The sequence below is a fragment of the Takifugu flavidus genome, chromosome 7, assembly GCF_003711565.1.
Source record: "Takifugu flavidus isolate HTHZ2018 chromosome 7, ASM371156v2, whole genome shotgun sequence".
Lineage (NCBI taxonomy): Eukaryota > Metazoa > Chordata > Actinopteri > Tetraodontiformes > Tetraodontidae > Takifugu > Takifugu flavidus.
In genome coordinates this window covers 528,315-548,858 of record NC_079526.1, presented here as the reverse complement: position 1 = coordinate 548,858, position 20,544 = coordinate 528,315, and the positions used below count along the sequence as shown (strand labels likewise).

The 20,544-nt window shown below is 45.1% G+C and overlaps 1 protein-coding gene and 1 long non-coding RNA gene across 6 annotated transcripts in view; one reads left to right on the top strand and one right to left on the bottom strand.

The window, feature by feature from the left end:
* The window catches only part of LOC130528269 (uncharacterized), a 221,107-nt gene that overhangs the window by 38,415 nt on the left and 162,148 nt on the right, over positions 1–20,544 (top strand). The gene's annotated exons all lie outside the window — the stretch shown is intronic.
* Positions 1–20,544, bottom strand: part of nlgn1 (neuroligin 1) — a 158,225-nt gene that overhangs the window by 6,582 nt on the left and 131,099 nt on the right. For all 5 annotated transcript variants that reach the window (XM_057037394.1, XM_057037396.1, XM_057037395.1 and 2 more), the window contains 6 exons: positions 8,054–8,266; positions 3,622–3,888; positions 3,142–3,503; positions 2,139–2,299; positions 870–1,026; positions 173–250 (listed from right to left, as the gene is read on the bottom strand). In XM_057037394.1, coding sequence (XP_056893374.1) covers positions 173–250; positions 870–1,026; positions 2,139–2,299; positions 3,142–3,503; positions 3,622–3,888; positions 8,054–8,266 — 1,238 coding nt within the window. The remainder of the gene's footprint in view (positions 1–172; positions 251–869; positions 1,027–2,138; positions 2,300–3,141; positions 3,504–3,621; positions 3,889–8,053; positions 8,267–20,544) is intronic.

Genomic DNA, 20,544 nt, shown 5'->3' with positions numbered 1-20,544 from the left:
GCATAAAAATGCTGGCTTTGTCGATGTGAGACAACTCCTGAACTTGGTACCAACCAGTAATTGCATGGCACCCACTCTTCAGAGAACCATTTTAGCATTTCTATTAATCGAAACATTTACGCTACTACACAAAAGTTAAATGACGAAAGCGGCTGAGATGGTCAGTACCAACCTTAGTTGTGGTGGGGATGAGTTGTGTAACCTCATTCAGGCTGTGCAGGTGAGGAACGAGCTCCAACCACAAGTTCACCTGAGGAGGAGAGAGAAAACAGGTGATCACACATGGTCCAGATGAAGGACATTTTAAGGTCAGTGCTGCTGAAATGACATGAGTCCAAACTACATTCGACAGAGATTTTCAAATTCCTCTGAAGAACTCACCTCTCCTCTGTCATTTTGTTTCTTCATTTAAAGTTTGTGTTTTATTGAATTTCATTTGTTTTAAGTGGGTGATTTACTTTTCCCTAACTTTTACTTTTTATCTTAGTTTGGTTCCTCTCCTGTTCACCGACTTTGGCCGGCTCGGGCTGTTTTAAAGAGTGTTTTAAATAAAGTTTGAGTTGAGAAACTGGTAGTTTAGGATGATGCCTGAATGCAGGGACAGACAGACAAGGGAGGGACAGACAAACTGTGAGAGGACAAAAGTGAAACAGCAGGAAACATCCACACCAGCAACTTCTGAAAGCAAATACTGAGGAAACAAATCGATACAGTAACATTAAACTAGATGCATTCAGTCAATACCACATTCAACACAATCTGTGCAGCACAAAAACACACTGGCACCGACTTCAATACTACAGAGCACGGCACAAACAAGGCAAACTCATATAGAACAAGAGAATATGGTTATTGACGTGTGGCTCTACCTTGTTGGCACGGTAGTGCTCTTTCACCCGGGGCTTTAAGCCAATGTGCAGATAGAGCTGGTCCTTTTGGTTGTAACGTGTCCATGCAACCTCTTCAAAGCGATTCGGCTTGGTGTGGATAAACTTGGTGTCCTGCGGCACAGGCTGGTTTGGGTCCCTGGCAACAATGGAGCAGATTAATGAAAAGTTGAGTGCAAAAAGCAGTGAGAGTAAATTAAAGCCAAATGACCATTGATTTAAAAAAAAACAACTCGTCATTAAGGTGACCAAACTGTGTCAGCGAGCCGCCAGTCAACCTTTGGCTGTTTCTCAGTACTGCCAATGTGTCAACAGACCCTCACGCTGCTACAACAATGCTGCTCCTGGTGAACACTTCCTCCAAGAGTGCTGAACAAACAGTGCGGAAGTAACATTTAAACCTAGAGCTTTATTTATGTCTGAACATTACATTTACAGAAAAGCTTTCATAAGACTCATGAACATTTTTTTTACCCTTCCATTCAGCCTCAACAGGTGAGTCATATACTTAGACTTGTTCACAACCTTTTCTCATTTTTCGTACTGTCATGTGAGATCTGGTACTAAACAGACTCAACAGAGCCCCAATCAGCCATGTGAGCTATGGAAGCCCATTCAGGACCCGCTGAGCGCCCCATTGTCTGAGAGCAGCATGTGCAGCCGGCCAGAATTCCTTGGGAACACTCTTAACCACACAAATTGTGGTATAAATCTCCCAGGTACCCGGCATTTCACGTCAATTTGGGATTATATATGTATATCATTAGTGCTCTTCCTGTCCCCTCAGGCCCATTGGGCAGCGCACAGGAGAAGCCATTGTCTTCCCGTTACACTTTTAGAAAAACAATTAGAGATGTATGCTGAAAGGCAAGATGGAAAGAGAGGACAGGAGAGGAGTGGGGGTGGGATTCGTGGTACTTCCAGAATATCTCTCTTCAGTTTAAGGCCATGAGAATTCATTTTAAAATATACAACTAACCCTTGCGTAACAAGTGAGATGGTGCAGTCTGCGAAACATAAAGACACAATCTGCCAGTGCTGAGGGAAGACAGAAGCAGTGACACCAACACTGCACTCATGTCCCTCCTGCTAAGAAACGGTTCCTTCTCCAATCATGTGTCCCATGATTGGTCCTTGCCACAGCTGAGCCCAGTTGAACCTGGCCTGGGACAACTGCATACAGACATTGTTAGAGCTCTGACCAAAGACTACCGATTGTGGGAATGAACCCGGGAGTTTCAATCATCGTACCCCGTCTTAGCAAAGTTTGTCCAGTAGGTCATGACCACAGCACTGAGCATCACATCATTCTTGGAAAAGTTGCAGGGGAACAGCTCTGTTGGCCCGATCATTGGTAAGCCAAACACATAGGGGATCTCATCTCCATGTGCTGCGTCTGCCCACGGTGGTACCTAACAAGCAGCAGACACATTGAGTCAGATTAAAATTAATATCTACACATCAAGGAACAGATGCAGAACACTGACTTACTCACAAGGGACACGTCTAAACAGACAGACTTGTTTGAGTGGCAAAACAGGCAACAGACCAGACTTTTGGGTCTTAAGTCCCTGTAGATATACATAATAATTTTCCATCGCAAATATGAAAAATGGATGTTGGGATGAATGCTATAACTCTTTCATTTGCTGAATATTTAACATCAATCAGTATGTTCAGAGAAAAATATTATAAGTCTTAGATGGATTCTGTTGCGACTCTATAATGCAAATATTATGTTCTCAGATACTTCTAAATATCTGTGAGCTACTTTAGCCAGAAAAGTTACGTAGGTACATTTTCACAGTATGAACATTTTTCTCTTTATTCCACACAAATACCTCATATATCTCAGTTTTTTAATCACACCTCACAAGGTGGCCTACTCAGAGAAAAAAGATCAGTTGATCAACCGATTGATTGGTTATCTGAAACCAAGAGTTTAGTTTTAAAATGCTCAGAATCAGAATCAGAAACAGATTTATTGCCGATCCCATGTTCTATAAAGAACTAATGCTCTGGAAGTATGTTGTCATCAAATCTAATGGATGAAACAGGATCAGATTAACTGGATTTAATGTGTGTTATTAACTTTACAGTAGTTTATTTATTGGTGGGGTTTCTGGGACTAGAAAGTGAAGTCTGCTGATGTATCCATGTCAGATTATGACTGGATATTACAGTCTTAACCACCAGAGTTTGTTTAAAGAGTTTACTGAGTAGACCAGATTGTTGCAGGTAACCAGGGACCTACCTGTTCTGTCTGACAGTGGTGGTAAAATGCATAAAAATATGTTGGGGACCCAAAGCTTGAGTGCAGGTCTGCTGTGGCTACTGCTGGTGCCACCCACTGATGATCTGTAAAAAGTGCCAAAAGGGTCTTTCGGCGCGTCTCGGGGTTGTGTCTGTCAGCCCAGTCCGTGTACATGAATTTGATGGTCTCTCGGAGAATGTCTTTGCCCTCTGGATAGCCATAAAGGTCATCCACAAAGCTGGACACGGCGTAGTCAAAGTCATTGGCCTGAACACCATTTTCATTGTCCACAATCAGCTCCACAAACTTAAGACCCTCGCCCTGATTAACCCCAAGCATGATGTCATAGTTGAGGAACTCCCCTTTGAAGAGAAACATAGAATAGTGGTAAAATAGGCATTGATAAAAACAAATGGCTGTTCACTCTTTGATTTAGCCATTTCTGAGAGCAGAAAATAACCTTGCTGCACTAATCCTTACCTTGCTCCATAAGAATCTGAGGGTCATCAGGTATAACATCTCCGTCAATCACTGGCCCAAAGGCTATGTGGTAGCGAGCTGGCTGGATGTCTTGATCCACCAGCTCCTTGTAATGTTTCCTCTGAAGGCACAGCACCAGTTCAACTGTGTCCTCCAGGTTACAGCCCACCTTTCGGGCCAGCATTCGAGCATATTTTGCTGGTTGAAAACTGACAGCCCAGCTGGACAGAGCAGTGCCACTCTGGGCAATGGCCCTCTGGAAGAGGCCTGGTAAAGAAAAGAATGGGCAAGGTTGAAAAGAATAAGCCCAGGTAATATTTTTTCTTGACCTCTATATCCCTTTTGGGGTTACGGGGTGTGCTGGAGCCTATCCGAGCTACGTACAGGGGAAGGTACGTACAACCCCGAATGAGTCACCAGATCATTGCAGGACCCTTTGTGAGCATTTGTGGTATTGGTCAAATGTAAATATTAATCAAATTGACGAGGTATACTCCTGCAGCCTCCGCCGTGGTCTCCACATTCTTGTTCGGCAGAAACGATTCTTGCTTGTTTGGGATACGACTGGCCAACACATATTAAACTTTAAACTTTTCTGACTTTTGGACATTTTCCCAGAGTGAAAGGAGGCTCATGACAAACTCAACCAGCACAAACACGTGTGTGGCTTCAAGTCCCTTCCCCCTCTCACCATCACTGGAAATTCACCTCAAAACACGTCTAAAATGCGAACGAAAGAATTTTGTGGAGCTTCAATGTGGCATAAAGACGAAGAAGACAGGGGATAACAACAGATCACAAAATGGAACAAAACACAAACAGTCATTTGTTTTTATTTAGGTGGTTAATTTTTCACAGTGACAGAGGAGGCAAATCCAATAACACAGGTTCCGTGTGTGTTTATGTGTGAGTGCGTGTGTGTGAATGAACTTATTATTGCAGTACTATTACTAATAATAATATTAGTTTTAGTCATGTCCACTGTTTAAAATGCTGCCACACACTGTTTCCCTGGGTCCCCAGTTACAGTCATATTGAGAAAACCACCAGTGCTGCTCTGCTCTCTTCTGTTCTCTACAAGATAAGTGATCATTCATGTTGGGTCCAATGACTCCTCTCGTAGACACTCTGAATGGTCAGAACATTTTAAAGATCTAAACTTTTTCATCATTCCATGGCCAATTCCCACCGTGACTGGCAGAATGTTCTAGCAGGAGCCTCAACCTCCACACCTAATTACAGCCAACCTGCTCCAAGTTTCCTTCTGAAACTCCCCCTCCCCCTTCTCAAAGCCTCCACCAAACAGGCAGTTGGCCACATGCTTGCAGCTAATCTGCAACATGAAGTGCACCCTTCTGCACATGAACACGCATTACCTGTCTCCCCCCACTCACTCCTCCCAAAGATCCCCTGGACCTGGACTCACAAAGCAACATCCATTGAAAGGGGCCCTATTCAACACCTGCTCCACCAACAACAAAAGCCTCATTCTCAATGATGTTATAATGGACGATTACCTGGATTCTGTCTCACTGAAGCTGCTGGATTACTCATCATTGAATCAAGTCCCCTCCTACAGGACACACCTATATAGACAAACCCTGTACTGTGGGCTGGGGAGGTGACACCCACCATTGCCATCCCTCATGTTGCCTCATTTGAACATCTCAGCTACAAAACCCTCTGATCCATCTCTGCTGGTCTCAGCCATCATTTATTGCCCCTCAGCCACATCCTTCCTTCCTCTGTGATCTTCTGACTTTTGACCCAGCTATCTGGTATCTCTTCTCCTCCTGGAGGAATTTTAATCTACATATTGAAAGGACGAACAACAAACCGGCCTCAGAATTTTTGGATCTGCTACAGTGTCTCAACTTCATCCAGTACACAGCTGTGGTCCCATTCTGAACCTGTTCTGCTCCACCAGGCTCACAATTCGACAGCTATCCACCTGCGATCCGCATATGTCTGAGCACCTGGCTATCTCTGAGGACACAGATATCCCTGGACCCACCACGAACCACAACCAGACCATAATTGATGTGAAGCCTGAGTAGCTTGTTCAGCCAGAAAACTGAAATTGTGTGATTCCACCTTTCACATGGCCCTGTCTGCTGATGCAGACAGGTATTTAAGCCCCTCCCATTTACCTGGTCACTTCTGATTGCTGCTCTGTGCTATTGTGCTGCTCTGTTACTGTGCTGCTCTGTGCTATTGTGCTGCTCTGTTACTGTGCTGCTCTGTGCTATTGTGCTGCTCTGTGTTATTGTACTGCTCAGTGCTATTGTGCTGCTCTCTGCTATTGTGCTGCTCTGTGTTATTGTGCTGCTCTGTGCTCTTGTTCTGCTCTGTGCTATTGTGCTACTCTGTCTATTGTGCGCTCTGTTACTCTACTGCTCTGTGCTTCAGAGCTCAGTCCCACCGCCTCCCCAACATCCTCCTGAGGACTCTGTTTCTTGGATCCCTGTGGGGGCCCTGATCGTCATTCCTTGTCATGTCTAAACAGACAGTTATCAGTGGTGAAGACACCAGACCGAGCCTGATGCTAACCCTCTTTCTATCTTGCTAAAGTGATGCTCTGCTGATTTTACCAAGCATTGTGTGCAGTAAATGATTTGGTTTAATCCAGAATTGTCTGGCTGAATTTTGAGAAACCTTAACTCCAATTTACCCTCATCTCTCTAGGCCCCCTTTCCTGTCTGATGGCCCCACTGACCTGCTAATCGGTGCTAGAAGCTGCTAAGAAGACAATGCTTTCCTCCTGCTTGGGTCAGCTTGTCTCCACCAAAGCAAAAAACATCTCTTTCACTCACTCTTCCCCTGGTTCACCCCTGCAATAATACAAAGAAGCATTCAGCGCTGCTTGGTTCACCCACCAGACCACTCCTACCTTCATCCTCTGCTCCAGTAACTCCACGACTCAGGTCTCCAGCATGAAGTCCTTCCTCAAACTTAACAACACCTCCTCATTCACCAGTGAAAAGTACTAATGCTTCCTATCATTGTTCCAAACAAAATCTCTCATCTACAGAAACCTCAACACCTCCATTCTGCACCTGACCTACTTCTCTTCAGCATTCCCAGCACAGTTCGGGACCAGAATAAAAACCTCCACATGCAATTTGGATCCAATAGCATCTAAACTTGATATCACAATGCCTCCCTCAGCTCTGGTTTTGTCCTTCAAACCCTAAAACTGTCTAGCAACACACCCATCATCAAAAGTTCTGCTCCCGGCCCTGACAACCCAAATAACTTCCACGCCATCTCTAATCTTCCCTTTCTGGAAAAAATCCTGCACCGTGCTGCTGCCTCACAACTCAGAACCCACCTCACCTCCAATAACCTGCTGGAATTCTTTCTATCTGGTTTTGTTCAAAGCGCAGCACTGAAACAGCTCTGCTAACAGTCCCTCTCCACAGACTCTGGACACCTCACCATCTTCATCCTGCTTGACCTTGCAGACACCTTTGACACCATCATCCACTCCATCGTGCTCTCCAGACTCGAATCCTCACTCCACATCACTGGCACAGCACTTTTCAGGCCCCCTCCTAGCTCACCAACAGATACCTCCAGCAGAACCCCCAGACTGGATTTTAACCAGACTAGACTATTGCATTAGCATCACCGGTGGCCGACAATCAAAACTCCTTAGTAAACTTTAATACACTTACAGCGGCTCTTGAGACCGCATCACCCCTGTCCTCCAAAAGCCACCCTGGCCCCCCATCACTGTGCTGTTCTGTGCTTCAGAGCTCAGTCCCACCGCCTCCCCAACATCCTCCTGAGGCTTCGGTTTCTTGGATCCCTGTGGGGGCCCTGATCTTCATTCCCTGTCATGTCTAAACAGCCACCATACAGTTCAAAATCCTCCATAAAACCGCAAATAGCCAGGCCCCCTCTGACCACCACACCCCCTGCCAGGGACGCGGCCTCTCGCCACCTACACAGACCAGGCACCAAACCTGGGGGGACAAAGTCTTCTCTGCTGCTGCCTCCTCCCTCTGGGACTCACCCCACAAACTCGTCCGTATTTGCACAACTCAGAACTCATTTTTAGGTTTTAAGGCCTCGTTTTCTGTGTTTTATTCTGGTTTGTTTAGGAAAAGTTTGGACAACTGGTGCTCAGGTAATAAACTGGTCACCAGACTGAATACCAAATGATGAATATTTTGTTGCTGGAAATGGATAAATGGGTCTTCACTGTGGGTAAGAAGTGAATGTCAGCATGATAAAAAGTTCCTGCTTTAAGGAAGTGACAACAAACAGCCTGTCAACAATTTGATCCAATTTACAAACTGTTCATTAAATTTTATGAGCTTTACATGCTGTATGGTTCCTGAGGGAGAAAAGGATACATGACTTCCTGGGCTCATCCAGAGTCTGGTGATCAGTACCATTCTCAGAGAAGTAAGGGTTAGGGTTGTACCTTTGGTGGAGTTGCTCCAGCGGTTTCCCTCAGAATAATGTGACAGTGTCAGCAGGTTGACACAAGAAGCTCCAGCACCGGAACCAAACACGGTGATACGCAGCGGGTCTCCACCGAAGGATGCAATATTTTCACTGGTCCAGCGCAGAGCTTGGATCTGATCCAGCAGCCCATAATTCCCTTTGGCAGCCTGGTCTCCTGTACTGAGAAACCCTGCAGAGAGATGGAGAGGCCCATCAGTGGAGGGTTTTAAGAATGAAACCAGAGAAAGACAAAACAGTTCTCTGAAAAAGCAAAAAGAACAGTTTTTCTATGGAAAAATCATCAGAATGAAGAAGCAGGATGTTCTACAGTGGAGAACATTAGATTAAGAGAGGCTCCAGCACTGCTGAATGAAGAGGAGATGCTGGGATAGAGGGATTCATCAGTGGTGGTAAACAGAAAGGCACACACACACACACTTTTATCAAATGAAGTCAGCAAAGCAAAATGTGTTTTTTTTCTATCAAACAACCATTAGTGGTAACACCTTGCTATTATTACTGTTGTTATGACTATGACACCTGTCTCCTCTCCTCTCCTCTCCTCTCCTCTCCTCTCCTCTCCTCTCTCTCCTCTCCTCTCCTCTCTCTCCTCTCCTCTCTCTCCTCTCCTCTCCTCTCCTCTCCTCTCCTCTCCTCTCCTCCTCTCCTCTCCTCTCCTCTCCTCTCCTCTCCTCTCCTACCTATTCTATCCTCTACCTGTCCTCCCCCCTCTCCTCTCTTTCTACCCAGCCGGCCATCAGCAGGAGGGTCCCCCTATATGAGCCTGGTCCTGCTCAAGGTTTCTTCCTGTTAAAGGGCATTTTTTTCTTGCCACTGTTGCTTGTTGGGGGTCAGGCCCTGGGATTCTGTAAAGTGCCTAGAAACAATTCTGATTATAACAGATGCAGTATAAATAAAAATTGATTGATTGATTGATTGATTGCTTCCTTGATTGATTAATTGGTTGATTGATTGATTCCATTACCTGCCCCAGGTTCCTGTCTGCCTGTTTGCCTTACAACCTACCCATATATTATATACTGTAGGAAGATTTAACTAGCAATATACAGTATAATGTCTATGAATCAAAGTGCACGAAAATATGTATCTAAAAATAAAAGTATAATTTTAATGTTGAAACCATTTTTAAACTCAAGATTCAAGATGTACTTTATGATGTATTATAAGTATTTACCTTTCCTTGGTATTTACCTTCACTTAGTTTCCGTTACTTTGACTTGATTCAAAACTATTCATTTTCTTTCTCCTGCTACAGTTGCTAATTCACTTTGAATGCAGTTGCTTTCATCCTTTTTCCTTTTCACTAGCCTGGTTATTTATTTGTGTACTTGTTGATCAGTGTCTAATCTGGCGGAAGAAATTGGAGCCATTTACAAGAGAGATTTAATTGATTCAATTTAACTGACTGGCTGGCAATAGCCAAAAGTCAGGCAGGAAGACTGATGAACAGTGGTATGCTAACACACACATACACACACACAGACACACAAAACATGCTTCAGTTTACTTTAAGACAGATTTAAATTAGATTCAAATTGGTGCTTTAGTGTTTAAAACCAACACACACACACAGAGTGGCAGCGCAGCTCTAATGCTGAGATGGTGTCAACATGCAGCCATCATTGAGACATGTGTAGAAGAATGCTTGATGTATAAATCGCTAGGTATAACATAAAACCTATACTCGTACACACGTTAAAATGAGCCATGTAGGAATCCAGCACTTCAGACTCACACTAGCGACCAGAACATGCTGCTAACGTCCAGGATGATCCAGGTTTCTGACACACAGACAGGAGTAAACAACGTAGGTGCTCTCGGTTCTCCTTAGATACCACATTCACGGGGCTCTCTGGCGTTCACTTTGTGAGCTAAGCAAATTAGCAACAATCTAGCGAGTTAAAGACGCCTGAATAGAAAGCTAAGCTGATTAGAAATAGGAAAACAAAGTGAGTCGTTGCTGTGAGTGCTGCAGCGTGTCCAAGCCTTTAAAAGTCCATATGTGCTGAGCTTATCGGTGCCTGGGCTCCCACCAGGGCCGCCACGCCCCGCCGTCCTGCCTGAGGACAGATCACACGTGGCCACTTCCAGGTTCCATCTATGATCACTCAGAAGCTGATACAGCCTCTTGGCCTCCAAGCTCCTCTCAATGCCCCTATCAGTGTGAACACTGATCCAGGAGCAGCTTTCATCCCTGCTATCTCTGAGCAGCCAGAGACGGAGCACCAACCCAAGAGAAAGATGGGATTTCTCTTTTTAATATTTCTTTCTGGACACATCTTGTTTCCAGTCATGGTCTGTATCCCATAATCCTCACACGCTTCTCGGTTTTACTGTCTATCCCTGGGACTCTGGACAGCACTGGAAATAACAGTGGATCAACTAAAGCACCAGAAGTGAAGGAGACAAACAAATGGATAAGCAAGGTGTCGGGTTGATCACTCGTTTGCTCTTACCCTTCTTCTCACCTTTGAACTGAGGTGATCAGCTCCTTTGTTAAAATCCTTTCACAATAATGGCACTATAGGTTTTCTACCAGCTCTTATAGGAGTAGTGAAACAGTAAACAACCCTCATCATGAAATTTGTACAAACACTCCATTTTTTTCTGAAGAGGGCATCTCTGATCTTGGTAATTGATTGAACTGGTGCTTGTTAGCATAGCATAACAGTCACTACCATACTGCTTACATCAGTGTAAATGTTGTAACATTGCAATGCTGAGCGTATGTTTGGGGCCTCACTTTTCCTGATAGATATCAACTAATGTTTCACCATTATGTAGCAAACACCTCTGATGAGAAATGACGCCCAGTGCTACATTGCGTCATCATGCCGCCGGACCACTATGGCCTCACAAAACCTAGTAGAATCAAAACACTAATGCAACACACAACACGCAGCCAAAACCCAGAAGAACACACACCTACCCAACCACCCACACCACCACCCCCCCCCCACCCCCCCCCCCCCCCCCCCCCCCCCCCCCACCACACACGCAGCAATCTATCACTCCAAGTTATTAATTAATCTTAGACCAAAACATGGCTCCAGTTCATTTGAAAGCCTGACTCTTGGCATCACCCATCTGAACTGGAAGGCAGAAAAGCCACTTCTGTTTGTAGGTTATCGGCCCCCTGCTGGGCCACATTCAGAGTCCCTGTCTGAGTTCTCTGATTTCTTATCTGACTTGGTCCTTAGAACGGCCAAAGTCATTATCATTGGAGACTTTAATATCCATGTAGACGTTGTAAATGACAGCTTTAGAAATGGCTTCATTTCATTACTTGAGTCAGTTGGCTTCCTCCAGCAGATAAACCAACCAACTCATAACTTCAACCACACCCTAGATCTAGTTCTGACTTATGGTGTTGAGGTAGAACATGTGTCAGTGTTCCCTCAGAACCCAGTCCTGTCAGACCATTCTTTGATCACTTTCACATTTATGATTAAGGATTCTTCTATGCTCAGAACAAAGTCTTACTATAGCAGATGTCTTTCAGATAATGCTGTAGCTAAGTTTAAGGAAGTGATCCCTGTGCTAATCCCAGGACCACTGTGTTTTTCCCCAGGGATAAATCATTATAATCTTAGCCCTGCTGAGGTTGACTCTGTTGCTGAAGGTGCAGCAACCTCACTGAAAATCACGCTTGATTCTGTTGCCCCCCTGAAAAAGAAAATAGTAAATCAGAGGAGGTGTGCCCCCTGGTATAATTCACATATCAGGACACTCAAGCAGAAAGCGCACAGATGAGAAAGGAAGTGGCATTTTTGTAAAATAGATAGCTATCATGTAGCCTGGAAAGACTGTCTAGTAATTTACAAAAAGGCCCTTCGCAAACTTCTTTAATTGAGGAAAATAAGAGCAACCCCAGGTTTCTTTTCAGCACCATGGCCAAATTAACTAAGAGTTACGGTGTTTTAGATCCACGTATCCCTTCTTCCCTTAGTGGTGAAGACTTCATGAGCTTCTTCACTGATAAAGTTCTAGCTATCAGAGAGAAAGCTAACCAGACCATCCCAACAACTGGGCCATCACCAGATGTGCTGACTGTGGGAACATACAGGTTTTCCAATGAGCTCTTAAACTCCTTCAGCCCTATATATTTTTCTGAGGCGTCTTCGCTAATTCAGAAATCCAAGTCCACCACGTGTCTTTTAGATCCCATCCCAACACACCTGTTGAAGGATGTTTTACCATTGATAGGCAGCTCTATCCTGGACCAGATCAATGGTTCTTTAGTGACAGGTGTGACGGCCCGCCCATGTGTTTTGTTTTGTTTACCCAGGGACTGGGTGGGTCGTCAGTGAGACTGGTTTCACCTGCGAGCTGGGAGGAGCCAGAGGTCATAAAAGGGGCGGTTCTCCTTTGTCTCTCTCTCTGGCTGGGCTGCTGCCACCATACTGCATGGCTGTCTCATCATTTTGGTTTGGGTTTCTCAATAAACTATTTAGATGATTTGATCTTTCTGTGTGCTGATTCCCTCTTTTTTGTTATAACTTTGAGCCAAGTTGTAACAAATGGGAGCTCGTCCGGGATTTTGAAAATCTTGAAGAAATGGTTGTTAGGGTTTTTTTGTCAGTTGATATTTTCCAGGTTAAACATAACTGTTGGAGGGAGTTTAGCATACAGTGGTTGATGGTTGGGTTACCCAGTTAGAGAGCTTTAGTGCTTTGTCCACTTATGGTTTTAGGAGTTTTTGGCCTGGTGTGCTTCAGGGCAGGCACTAGGTGTTGGAGATTCCTTTCCCAGTAGGTCTAAGGTGGTCTGTGTGACTAGACCTGTTTGTTGTTTTAGTTTGTTATTTTGATGCACTAGTGTGGTTAGAGCATTTGTCTCGGGGACACTTCCAGGGCTGTTAAGGTGGGCTGCCAGCGTGCTGGTCGCTTAACCGAGTCACTGGGCTTTGTGTTTAATCTTCCCGCCACCACTTTTGCATGAAGTCTAGGGGTTGAGTTAGCTAGTTAGCTCCCTGGTTAGGTAGGTAGCTAGGGGAAAGTTGCTCCACATGTGACTGCTGTGTGCACACCAGGTTGACTAGCTTGTTGTGCTGGTTTTTGAAGGTGCTTAATTGCCTTTACGCCGGGCACAACTGTTGTTGGTTAGCGTGCTAGACTTGGATTTTGGTTTGGTAAGTTTGTATGGTTTGAGAAATTCAGTGTACTAGCATTAGTGTTGTGGACATGACTACAGTAGATGAGTTCTTGCGGAATCCAAATTGGGAGTTATTAAAGACTCTCAAGAAAGAACTGTTAAAAGTTGCAGAGCATTTTGATGTGGAGTGCCCTAGGCCATCACGTAAAGACACCATATTGTCTACTTTAAAGGCAAACCTGGTGCAGCAGAAGGTTTTGGCTCAAGTAGAGGAGTTGAGCTTTGACATCATGCCTCCAGTAGTGGGTAGGTCTCTGGAACCTCATAAACGGGTTTCTCAGGTTGAGGGGTTTGGAGCTTTAACTTTTGAGCAGCAGCAGAAGGAACTGCTAGTATTACAGCATCAGCAGGCAGTGGAGAAGGAGGCACGGGCTAAGGAGTACGCTTTTGAACTTGAGAAGCTAAAGCTGAAGGTTCAGTTACATGAGGCTAAATTGAAGCAGGAGCAACAGAGTTTAGAGCGTTACCGTCTTGACCTGATCAAAGATGGTAAACTTTCTGGTCCCTCTGAAGGTAGCTTGTCAGCACACATGTACCCCGGTCCTACAAGGTGGCAGTGATTAAGCCATTGCTTAAAACACCATCACTGGATCCTGATGTGTTAGCAAACTATCAGCCGATATCCAACCTTCCTTTTATCTCTAAAATTCTAAAGGTTGTGGTGACTCAGTTACTGGAGCACCTGCAGAGAAACAGCCTGTTTGAGATGTTTCAGTCAGGCTTTAGAGCTCATCAAATCACAGAAACAACACTTCTTAAAGTTATTAATGATCTTCTCATAGCTTCAGATCATGGACTGATCTCTATGCTGGTTCTGCTGGATCTCAGTGCTGCTTTTGATACAGTTGATCACAGCATCCTGTTACATAGACTGGAACATGTGATTGGCATTAAAGGGACAGCACTAGACTGGTTTAGATCATGTTTATCTGATAGATACCAGTTTGCTCATGTCCATGGTGTTCCCTCATACAGTGGGGTTAGCCATGGAGTTCCTCAAGGTTCTGTACTTGGACCAATCCTCTTCACCTTGTACATGCTTCCCTTAGGGAACATTATTCGGCAGCATGGGATACATTTTCATTATGCTGATGACACTGAGCTTTATTTATCCATGAAACCAGAGGAGACAGAGAAGTTAGTAATGCTCCAGACCTGTCTTAAAGACATAAAGTCCTGGATGTCTTCAAATTTCCTCCTCCTTAACCCAGAAAAAAACTGAGGTCATGGTGTTTGGTCCTGAACCTCTAGATGGGATAGATTAGATCACATGATCACTCTAGATGGTCTCTCCTTAGCATCTAGTCTCTCTGTGAGGAATCTAGGAGTAACTTTTGATCAAAATCTCTCCTTCAACACATTAAATTAATCTCTAGAAGTGCCTTTTTTCACCTGAGGAACATCACAAAGATAGGAAGCTACTGACGCGGCATGATGCTGAAAAGTTAATTCATGCTTTTGTTACTTCTAGGCTGGACTATTGTAATTCTTTATTATCAAGGTGTCCAAACAACTCTTTAAGAAGCCTCCAGTTGATCCAAAATGCTGCAGCCTGAGTTCTGACAGGTATTGACAAAAGAGATCACATAACTCCTGTAATGGCGTCGCTTCATTGGCTACCTGTTAAATTTAGAATGATTTTTAAAACCCTTCTTTTGACCTACAAGGTCCTCAGAGGCCTCGCTCCATCCTACCTGGAGCAGCTAGTGATACCTTACCAGCCCAATAGACCGCTCCGCTCTCAGAATGCTGGTCTATTTGTGGTTCCCAGAGTTTCTAGGAGTAGAATGGGGGCCCGAGCATTTAGCTACCATGCCCCCCTGCTATGGAACTAGCTCCCTGTCGAGGTACGGGAGGCTGACTCCATCGCTACTTTTAGATCAGACTTAAAACCTACCTCTTTGAAAAAGCTTATTGTTACTAATTCTCTAGTTTCAGTTACTATTATAGACTGACAAATTATCATACTTAGCGGGTCGTCTAATCGTTAGGTCACATCTTAGCTATGCTGTTATAGGCCAAGGCTCCTGGGGTCTGGAAACATGGTCACCTGACAGGCTTCTGTCACCCCACTGGGTCATGGTTTCCTCTCCTCTCCTTTCCTCCTCCTCCTCATCAAGCATAGGTCCTGGGATTCTGGAAAGCGCCTTGAACAATTTTGACTGTATAAGACACTATATAAATAAAGATTGATTTGATTTGATTTGCTGTGCACAAACATGTGCAGCTGTTGCACATTTGCATGTTAGGCTGAGCTAACGTCGATCACTAGGGAAGTGTATACACACGCACGCACGCATCACGCATGCAGTATATCCAGGTGCTCAAACATAGATGTGTGCAGATGAATATAAGGCACATCTCTGCTCATAGATTCCGAGTCAACATGTGAACACACATATGAAGGAACTGACGTTGACACACACCATCGCACCACTTGGCAGCTGGGAGATTTTCCAAGTGTCACTGAAGTGGTTAAACATCTAAGTCTAAAACCTTCCCTCCTCTCTGGTTTCTAGTGGGCTGCAGCACAGCTCCTCCTGACTCTCAGGTCTCAGGGTTAATGAGGTTTGATTCCTGGCAATGCTGTGAAATCACTGCTGTCCAAGTTGTTGTGATTTTAACTATGAAACAAGACACCATGATTCCAGTTGAAATCATCTGACCTGAGAAGTGCTCTTGAAGGCGTGTGTGTGCGTCATAGCAGCTGCTCGTGTGTGAATGCTTAAGCAGCTTTCCTTTCTCAGCACAGAAATATTATTAGCATAGAGGCAGGCTGCAGCCCCGGAGAGCTGGGAAACACAGAGTGATAGAAGCCGACAGGAAGAAGAGTGTGGGAGTATATGACAAGGTGAGAAAGGGAAGGATGGGGGATGAAAAAGTGGCAGTCATAGAAAGGAAAGCCGTCACAGGAAGTGAGGTCAAAGACGGCTACAATCAAAGCTGCAATAAAATAAAGATGGAGCCACACAAAGAGAAGAAGGCGCTTGGCCCACTTTGACACCATAGAAGGTGTTAAAGCAGGAGGGAGGACGACACAGGCGGAACACCAAAAACAACCCTGAACCATCAGTTTTCCAAACAGACAGGAAGTGACACAGGTGGACCACATGACTGCAGCCTTTTGTAGCTTTTGTTTCAACAAATAGCCAAAGAAGACCCCTGGTGACAGGTGTTAAACAGGTGATTAGCCTCACCTGTCCATATTATTGTCATGGTTACTTGTGAGTGGAGTGTGAATAAAGAATGATGATGTGGTGGATTAAAGTCATGAGTCAGACTCTGACTCAACACCAGCGATCATCATGCATTTCCATCAAGGGTGGTCTCTCAGCGGGCCACTCCAACGCCGTGGCTCTGAATTGAAATGCAGATGTTTATGTCTTTATATCTGAATTGCTTAGTGCTGGTGGAAGCCCTCAGAGTCACTCTGCCATCTTTGCCCAGCTGACAACAGGAGCGACGCTGATTCAGCTTCTGTCAAGAAGTCACAACCAGTAACCAACTGGTGATTTGACACAACTGTGTGGAGAATCTGGTGGATTCACCTGCACCTCTGGGGCGGCCCTCCCCACCTCATGTGCACACTCAATCTCCAGAGTCACACATGCACTTCAGAAGCCTTTTCCTCTGTATTCAGCACCTCGTTGTCCCAGTCACCTTCTTGTGTTGGACGTGTTGAAAAAAAGGACACAAATAAGTGAAAGTTGTCCTCCATTGTCTTCTCCGTGCACCTGAGTCTACCCCCCACCCCACCTCTCTCCCCTCTGTGCGCTCGTCTGACAGTGCTGCACATATCTGCTTATCGATGTATTCCTCCTCATCACGCTACCGAGCTCCTTGGAATTTACTTCAGTATTTCACCTACTGCGCACACACACACACACACACACACACACACACACAGAATCATCCATGGGAAGGTGATTGAATGTGCCCGTGCACAACATGAAAGCACAGCCAAACACAAATGCTTGATCATTTTTCAATTAAACTTCCTGCTCTCAGCCACTACCCATGGCGCACTGTGGGCTGCCGAGCAGCCTTTCATTTATTAACGTGTGCCATCATTTCAAATGTGCCAGAGCTGCGTGTCATACCTGTACGTCACTGGTGGAGCGATAGTTACACATTTAATTGGTAAATAAATGTTTCCATTAAAATCAGTGAGTCAACCCTCTCTGCTGGGTTAATGAAGAGTTCCTTTTAAGGAAACTATCTTAGGTCGCCACTTGTGACCTGACTTCACTTAAATAACAGTGGTCACTGTTAAAACAGGACCTGTATCAATTCATATGCTTGCTTCTCTACAAGAACAATGTGTACTGATGCAGCTGCGTTAATACACAACGGGTGTTTGAGGGTCTCTCACATTCAGCAGTTCCAGCACCACACATGGCAGAGCCACGATGCTATCTGGGACCTGGACACACAGGGGTGTAGGCAGAAGGTGAGAGTCACAAGGGAGTCGGCCTTCAAGGAGAATGAGCACGGGTGGCTTCAAATGCTGAAGAACAACATTTGGTAGTGGGAAGAAGGTCTTCCTCATCCTCACAAGAACAGAGAAATATCTTCAAAATTGTTCATGGAAGAATAAAAGACAGAAAGAATAGTTGTTTAAGTTGTGATGTATCAATAGTAGCTGGGAGGACAAACATATCTGCCTCATGAACGCAAGAAGAAGCACAAGCGCTAAATCACAACAAGTCAAAGTGGCTTTGTTGAAATGCCTTCCTGGATGAAACAACTGCGCTGATTCATCTTGATTCTTCTGAGACCTCTGTTGGCGATAGCACCCGTGTCCACCAAAAACCCGAACACTAGACGACAATTACAGATGTCCATGGAGAGTATGTGCACTCAAAACCAGACCCTTTGATCAGCACAAGATGTTTCGATGACTGACATCAAAGAGACTTCTTCATATATCAGACCCTGATGTTCAGTCTGTGAGGACCATCCAGCACCCGCACCCGCACACCAACACCAACACCAACATACACATCCAGACACAGACAAACACACTTGTGAAATAAGAAACAAGATGAGAATGTATGTGAATGTACAGATCATCAGTAAATGGAGGTGTCAGCTCTCACATAGCAACAACCAACAGCAGCTTCTTTCTTAAATGGTGATGAGCTCATCCAGCATCTGCTGCCACCAAAATGGCAGACCCAGCTCCATGTTTCCATAGCAATTTGGCTTGGCCTGTCTCATTGTGGCCTGTCAACAAAGCCATCTTTTATTTATCCATCTTGTGCTTGACAGCTCTGTAAATAGACGTGCACGACCAAATGAACTATCAGGCGGATGTTTTAGGAAGATAAATCTGCTGCCGTCCAAATGAGTGCCGTGGATGAAACGTACCTGATTGTGCCTCGAGAGTGCTTTAACAGCCACACAAAGCAGGTTACTCCTCTCATTTTCATCACTCCTAATAAACGAGCACCTAACAGTTCTTCCTCTCCAACAGCTACATGTGTGAATGTGTTGGCCATGTTGGTTAGCTGATAACGTTAGTGCTCATAACGCTGACTCTAATGAGTCTCATTTTTGGTTTGTGTTTGTTCTTTTTTTCCACTGGGATGCTAAAACTGAAATAGATTCTCTTTGAGACGTCAGTCCCATGTGCATGTGTGCATGTGGCCGGGGTGCACACAAGCACCGCCTGAGAAAGACAGAGCTGTGATGCCCTGCATGCAACTGTCAAAGAAAACCAAACTCAGAAGATGAGGAGTGTTGGGTCGTCTGTGCTTGCTGAGAAAGACAATCTGAGGCACAGAGAGAGAGAGAGAGAGAGCGACAGATGAGGAGGAGGAGGAGGATGACAGCAGCAACGTAGCCCTGGAAAGGCGGAAGGAGAAAATGGCCAAATGTGGAGGCACAAATGAAGGATGGAAGGACAGGTAAGGAGGGAGGAGGAGGAGGAGGAGGCATCTTGGGGAATATGCTGTCAAACCTCTCCAGGAAAGTAAGCAGAAACACACAAAAATACACATTCAGACAACAGATTCTTCTAAATTGACACCCACTGATGTCTGCAGACAAACATCAGGGAGCAGAACTCCCATAAGGCTTCAGTTCAGCCCAGACATCATCTCTGAAGAAATGACAGCAGAAATGATAAAAAATCCGTGAAAATGATTGTCAAGCAGCATTTAACATCAAAACATATTCCCAGGGAATGTTTTGGAATGAGATGTTGCTTCCTATTTTGACAGAGGACAACGTGCTAATATCAGTTTGGCTTGTTGTTGTTGCCACTTCAGAAAATAAGAATACATCTGCGACGTCACTCGCTGTCATATCTCATCCTGTTTGTTGTGCTGAGGGTCGCATTTGGAAGGTCGTCTGTGAAGTCTCCTCATTCGCACATGTCACGTGTGTGCGGTGTAGCTGATGAAGCAGCACAGAGAACATCGCCCAGACTGCTCCAGCATCTCCTCTCCTCTCCTCTCCTCTCCTCTCCTCTCTCTCCTCTCCTCTCCTCTCCTCTCCTCTCCTCTCCTCTCCTCTCCTCTCCTCTCCTCTCCTCTCCTCTCCTCTCTCTTTACCCAGCCGGCCATCAGCAGGAGGGTCCCCCTACATGAGCCTGGTCCTGCTCAAGGTTTCTTCCTGTTAAAGGGGAGTTTTTCCTGCCACTGTTGGCCCTGGGATTCTGGAAAGTGCCTTGAAACAATTTTGATTGTTCTCTGTTCTCTGACGACTCTGCTGCTGTTGGCCTCATCGCTGATGGGGACGATACAGAGTACAGAGGACTTATTCAGGACTTTGTGGACTGGAGCCTGCGGAACAACCTCTAGATCAACGCTGGCAAAACCAAGGAGCTGGTGGTGGATTTCCGCAGGCGTAACAACCCCCCGCCTGCACCAGTGAACATCCTGGGAATGGATGTTGACATGGTGGAGTCGTACAAGTACCTGGGTGTTCACCTAAACAATAACCTGGACTGGACACACAACAGAGATGCCCTTGTCAAGAAGGGCAATAGCAGACTGTTCCTGCTCAGGGAGCTGAGGTCTTTTGGAGTGCAGGGACCACTACTGAGGACTTCCTATGACTCTGTGGTGGGATCAGCCATCTTTTATTTATCCATCTTGTGCTTGACAGCTCTGTAAATAGACGTGCACGACCAAATGAACTATCAGGCGGATGTTTTAGGAAGATAAATCTGCTGCCGTCCAAATGAGTGCCGTGGATGAAACGTACCTGATTGTGCCTCGAGAGTGCTTTAACAGCCACACAAAGCAGGTTACTCCTCTCATTTTCATCACTCCTAATAAACGAGCA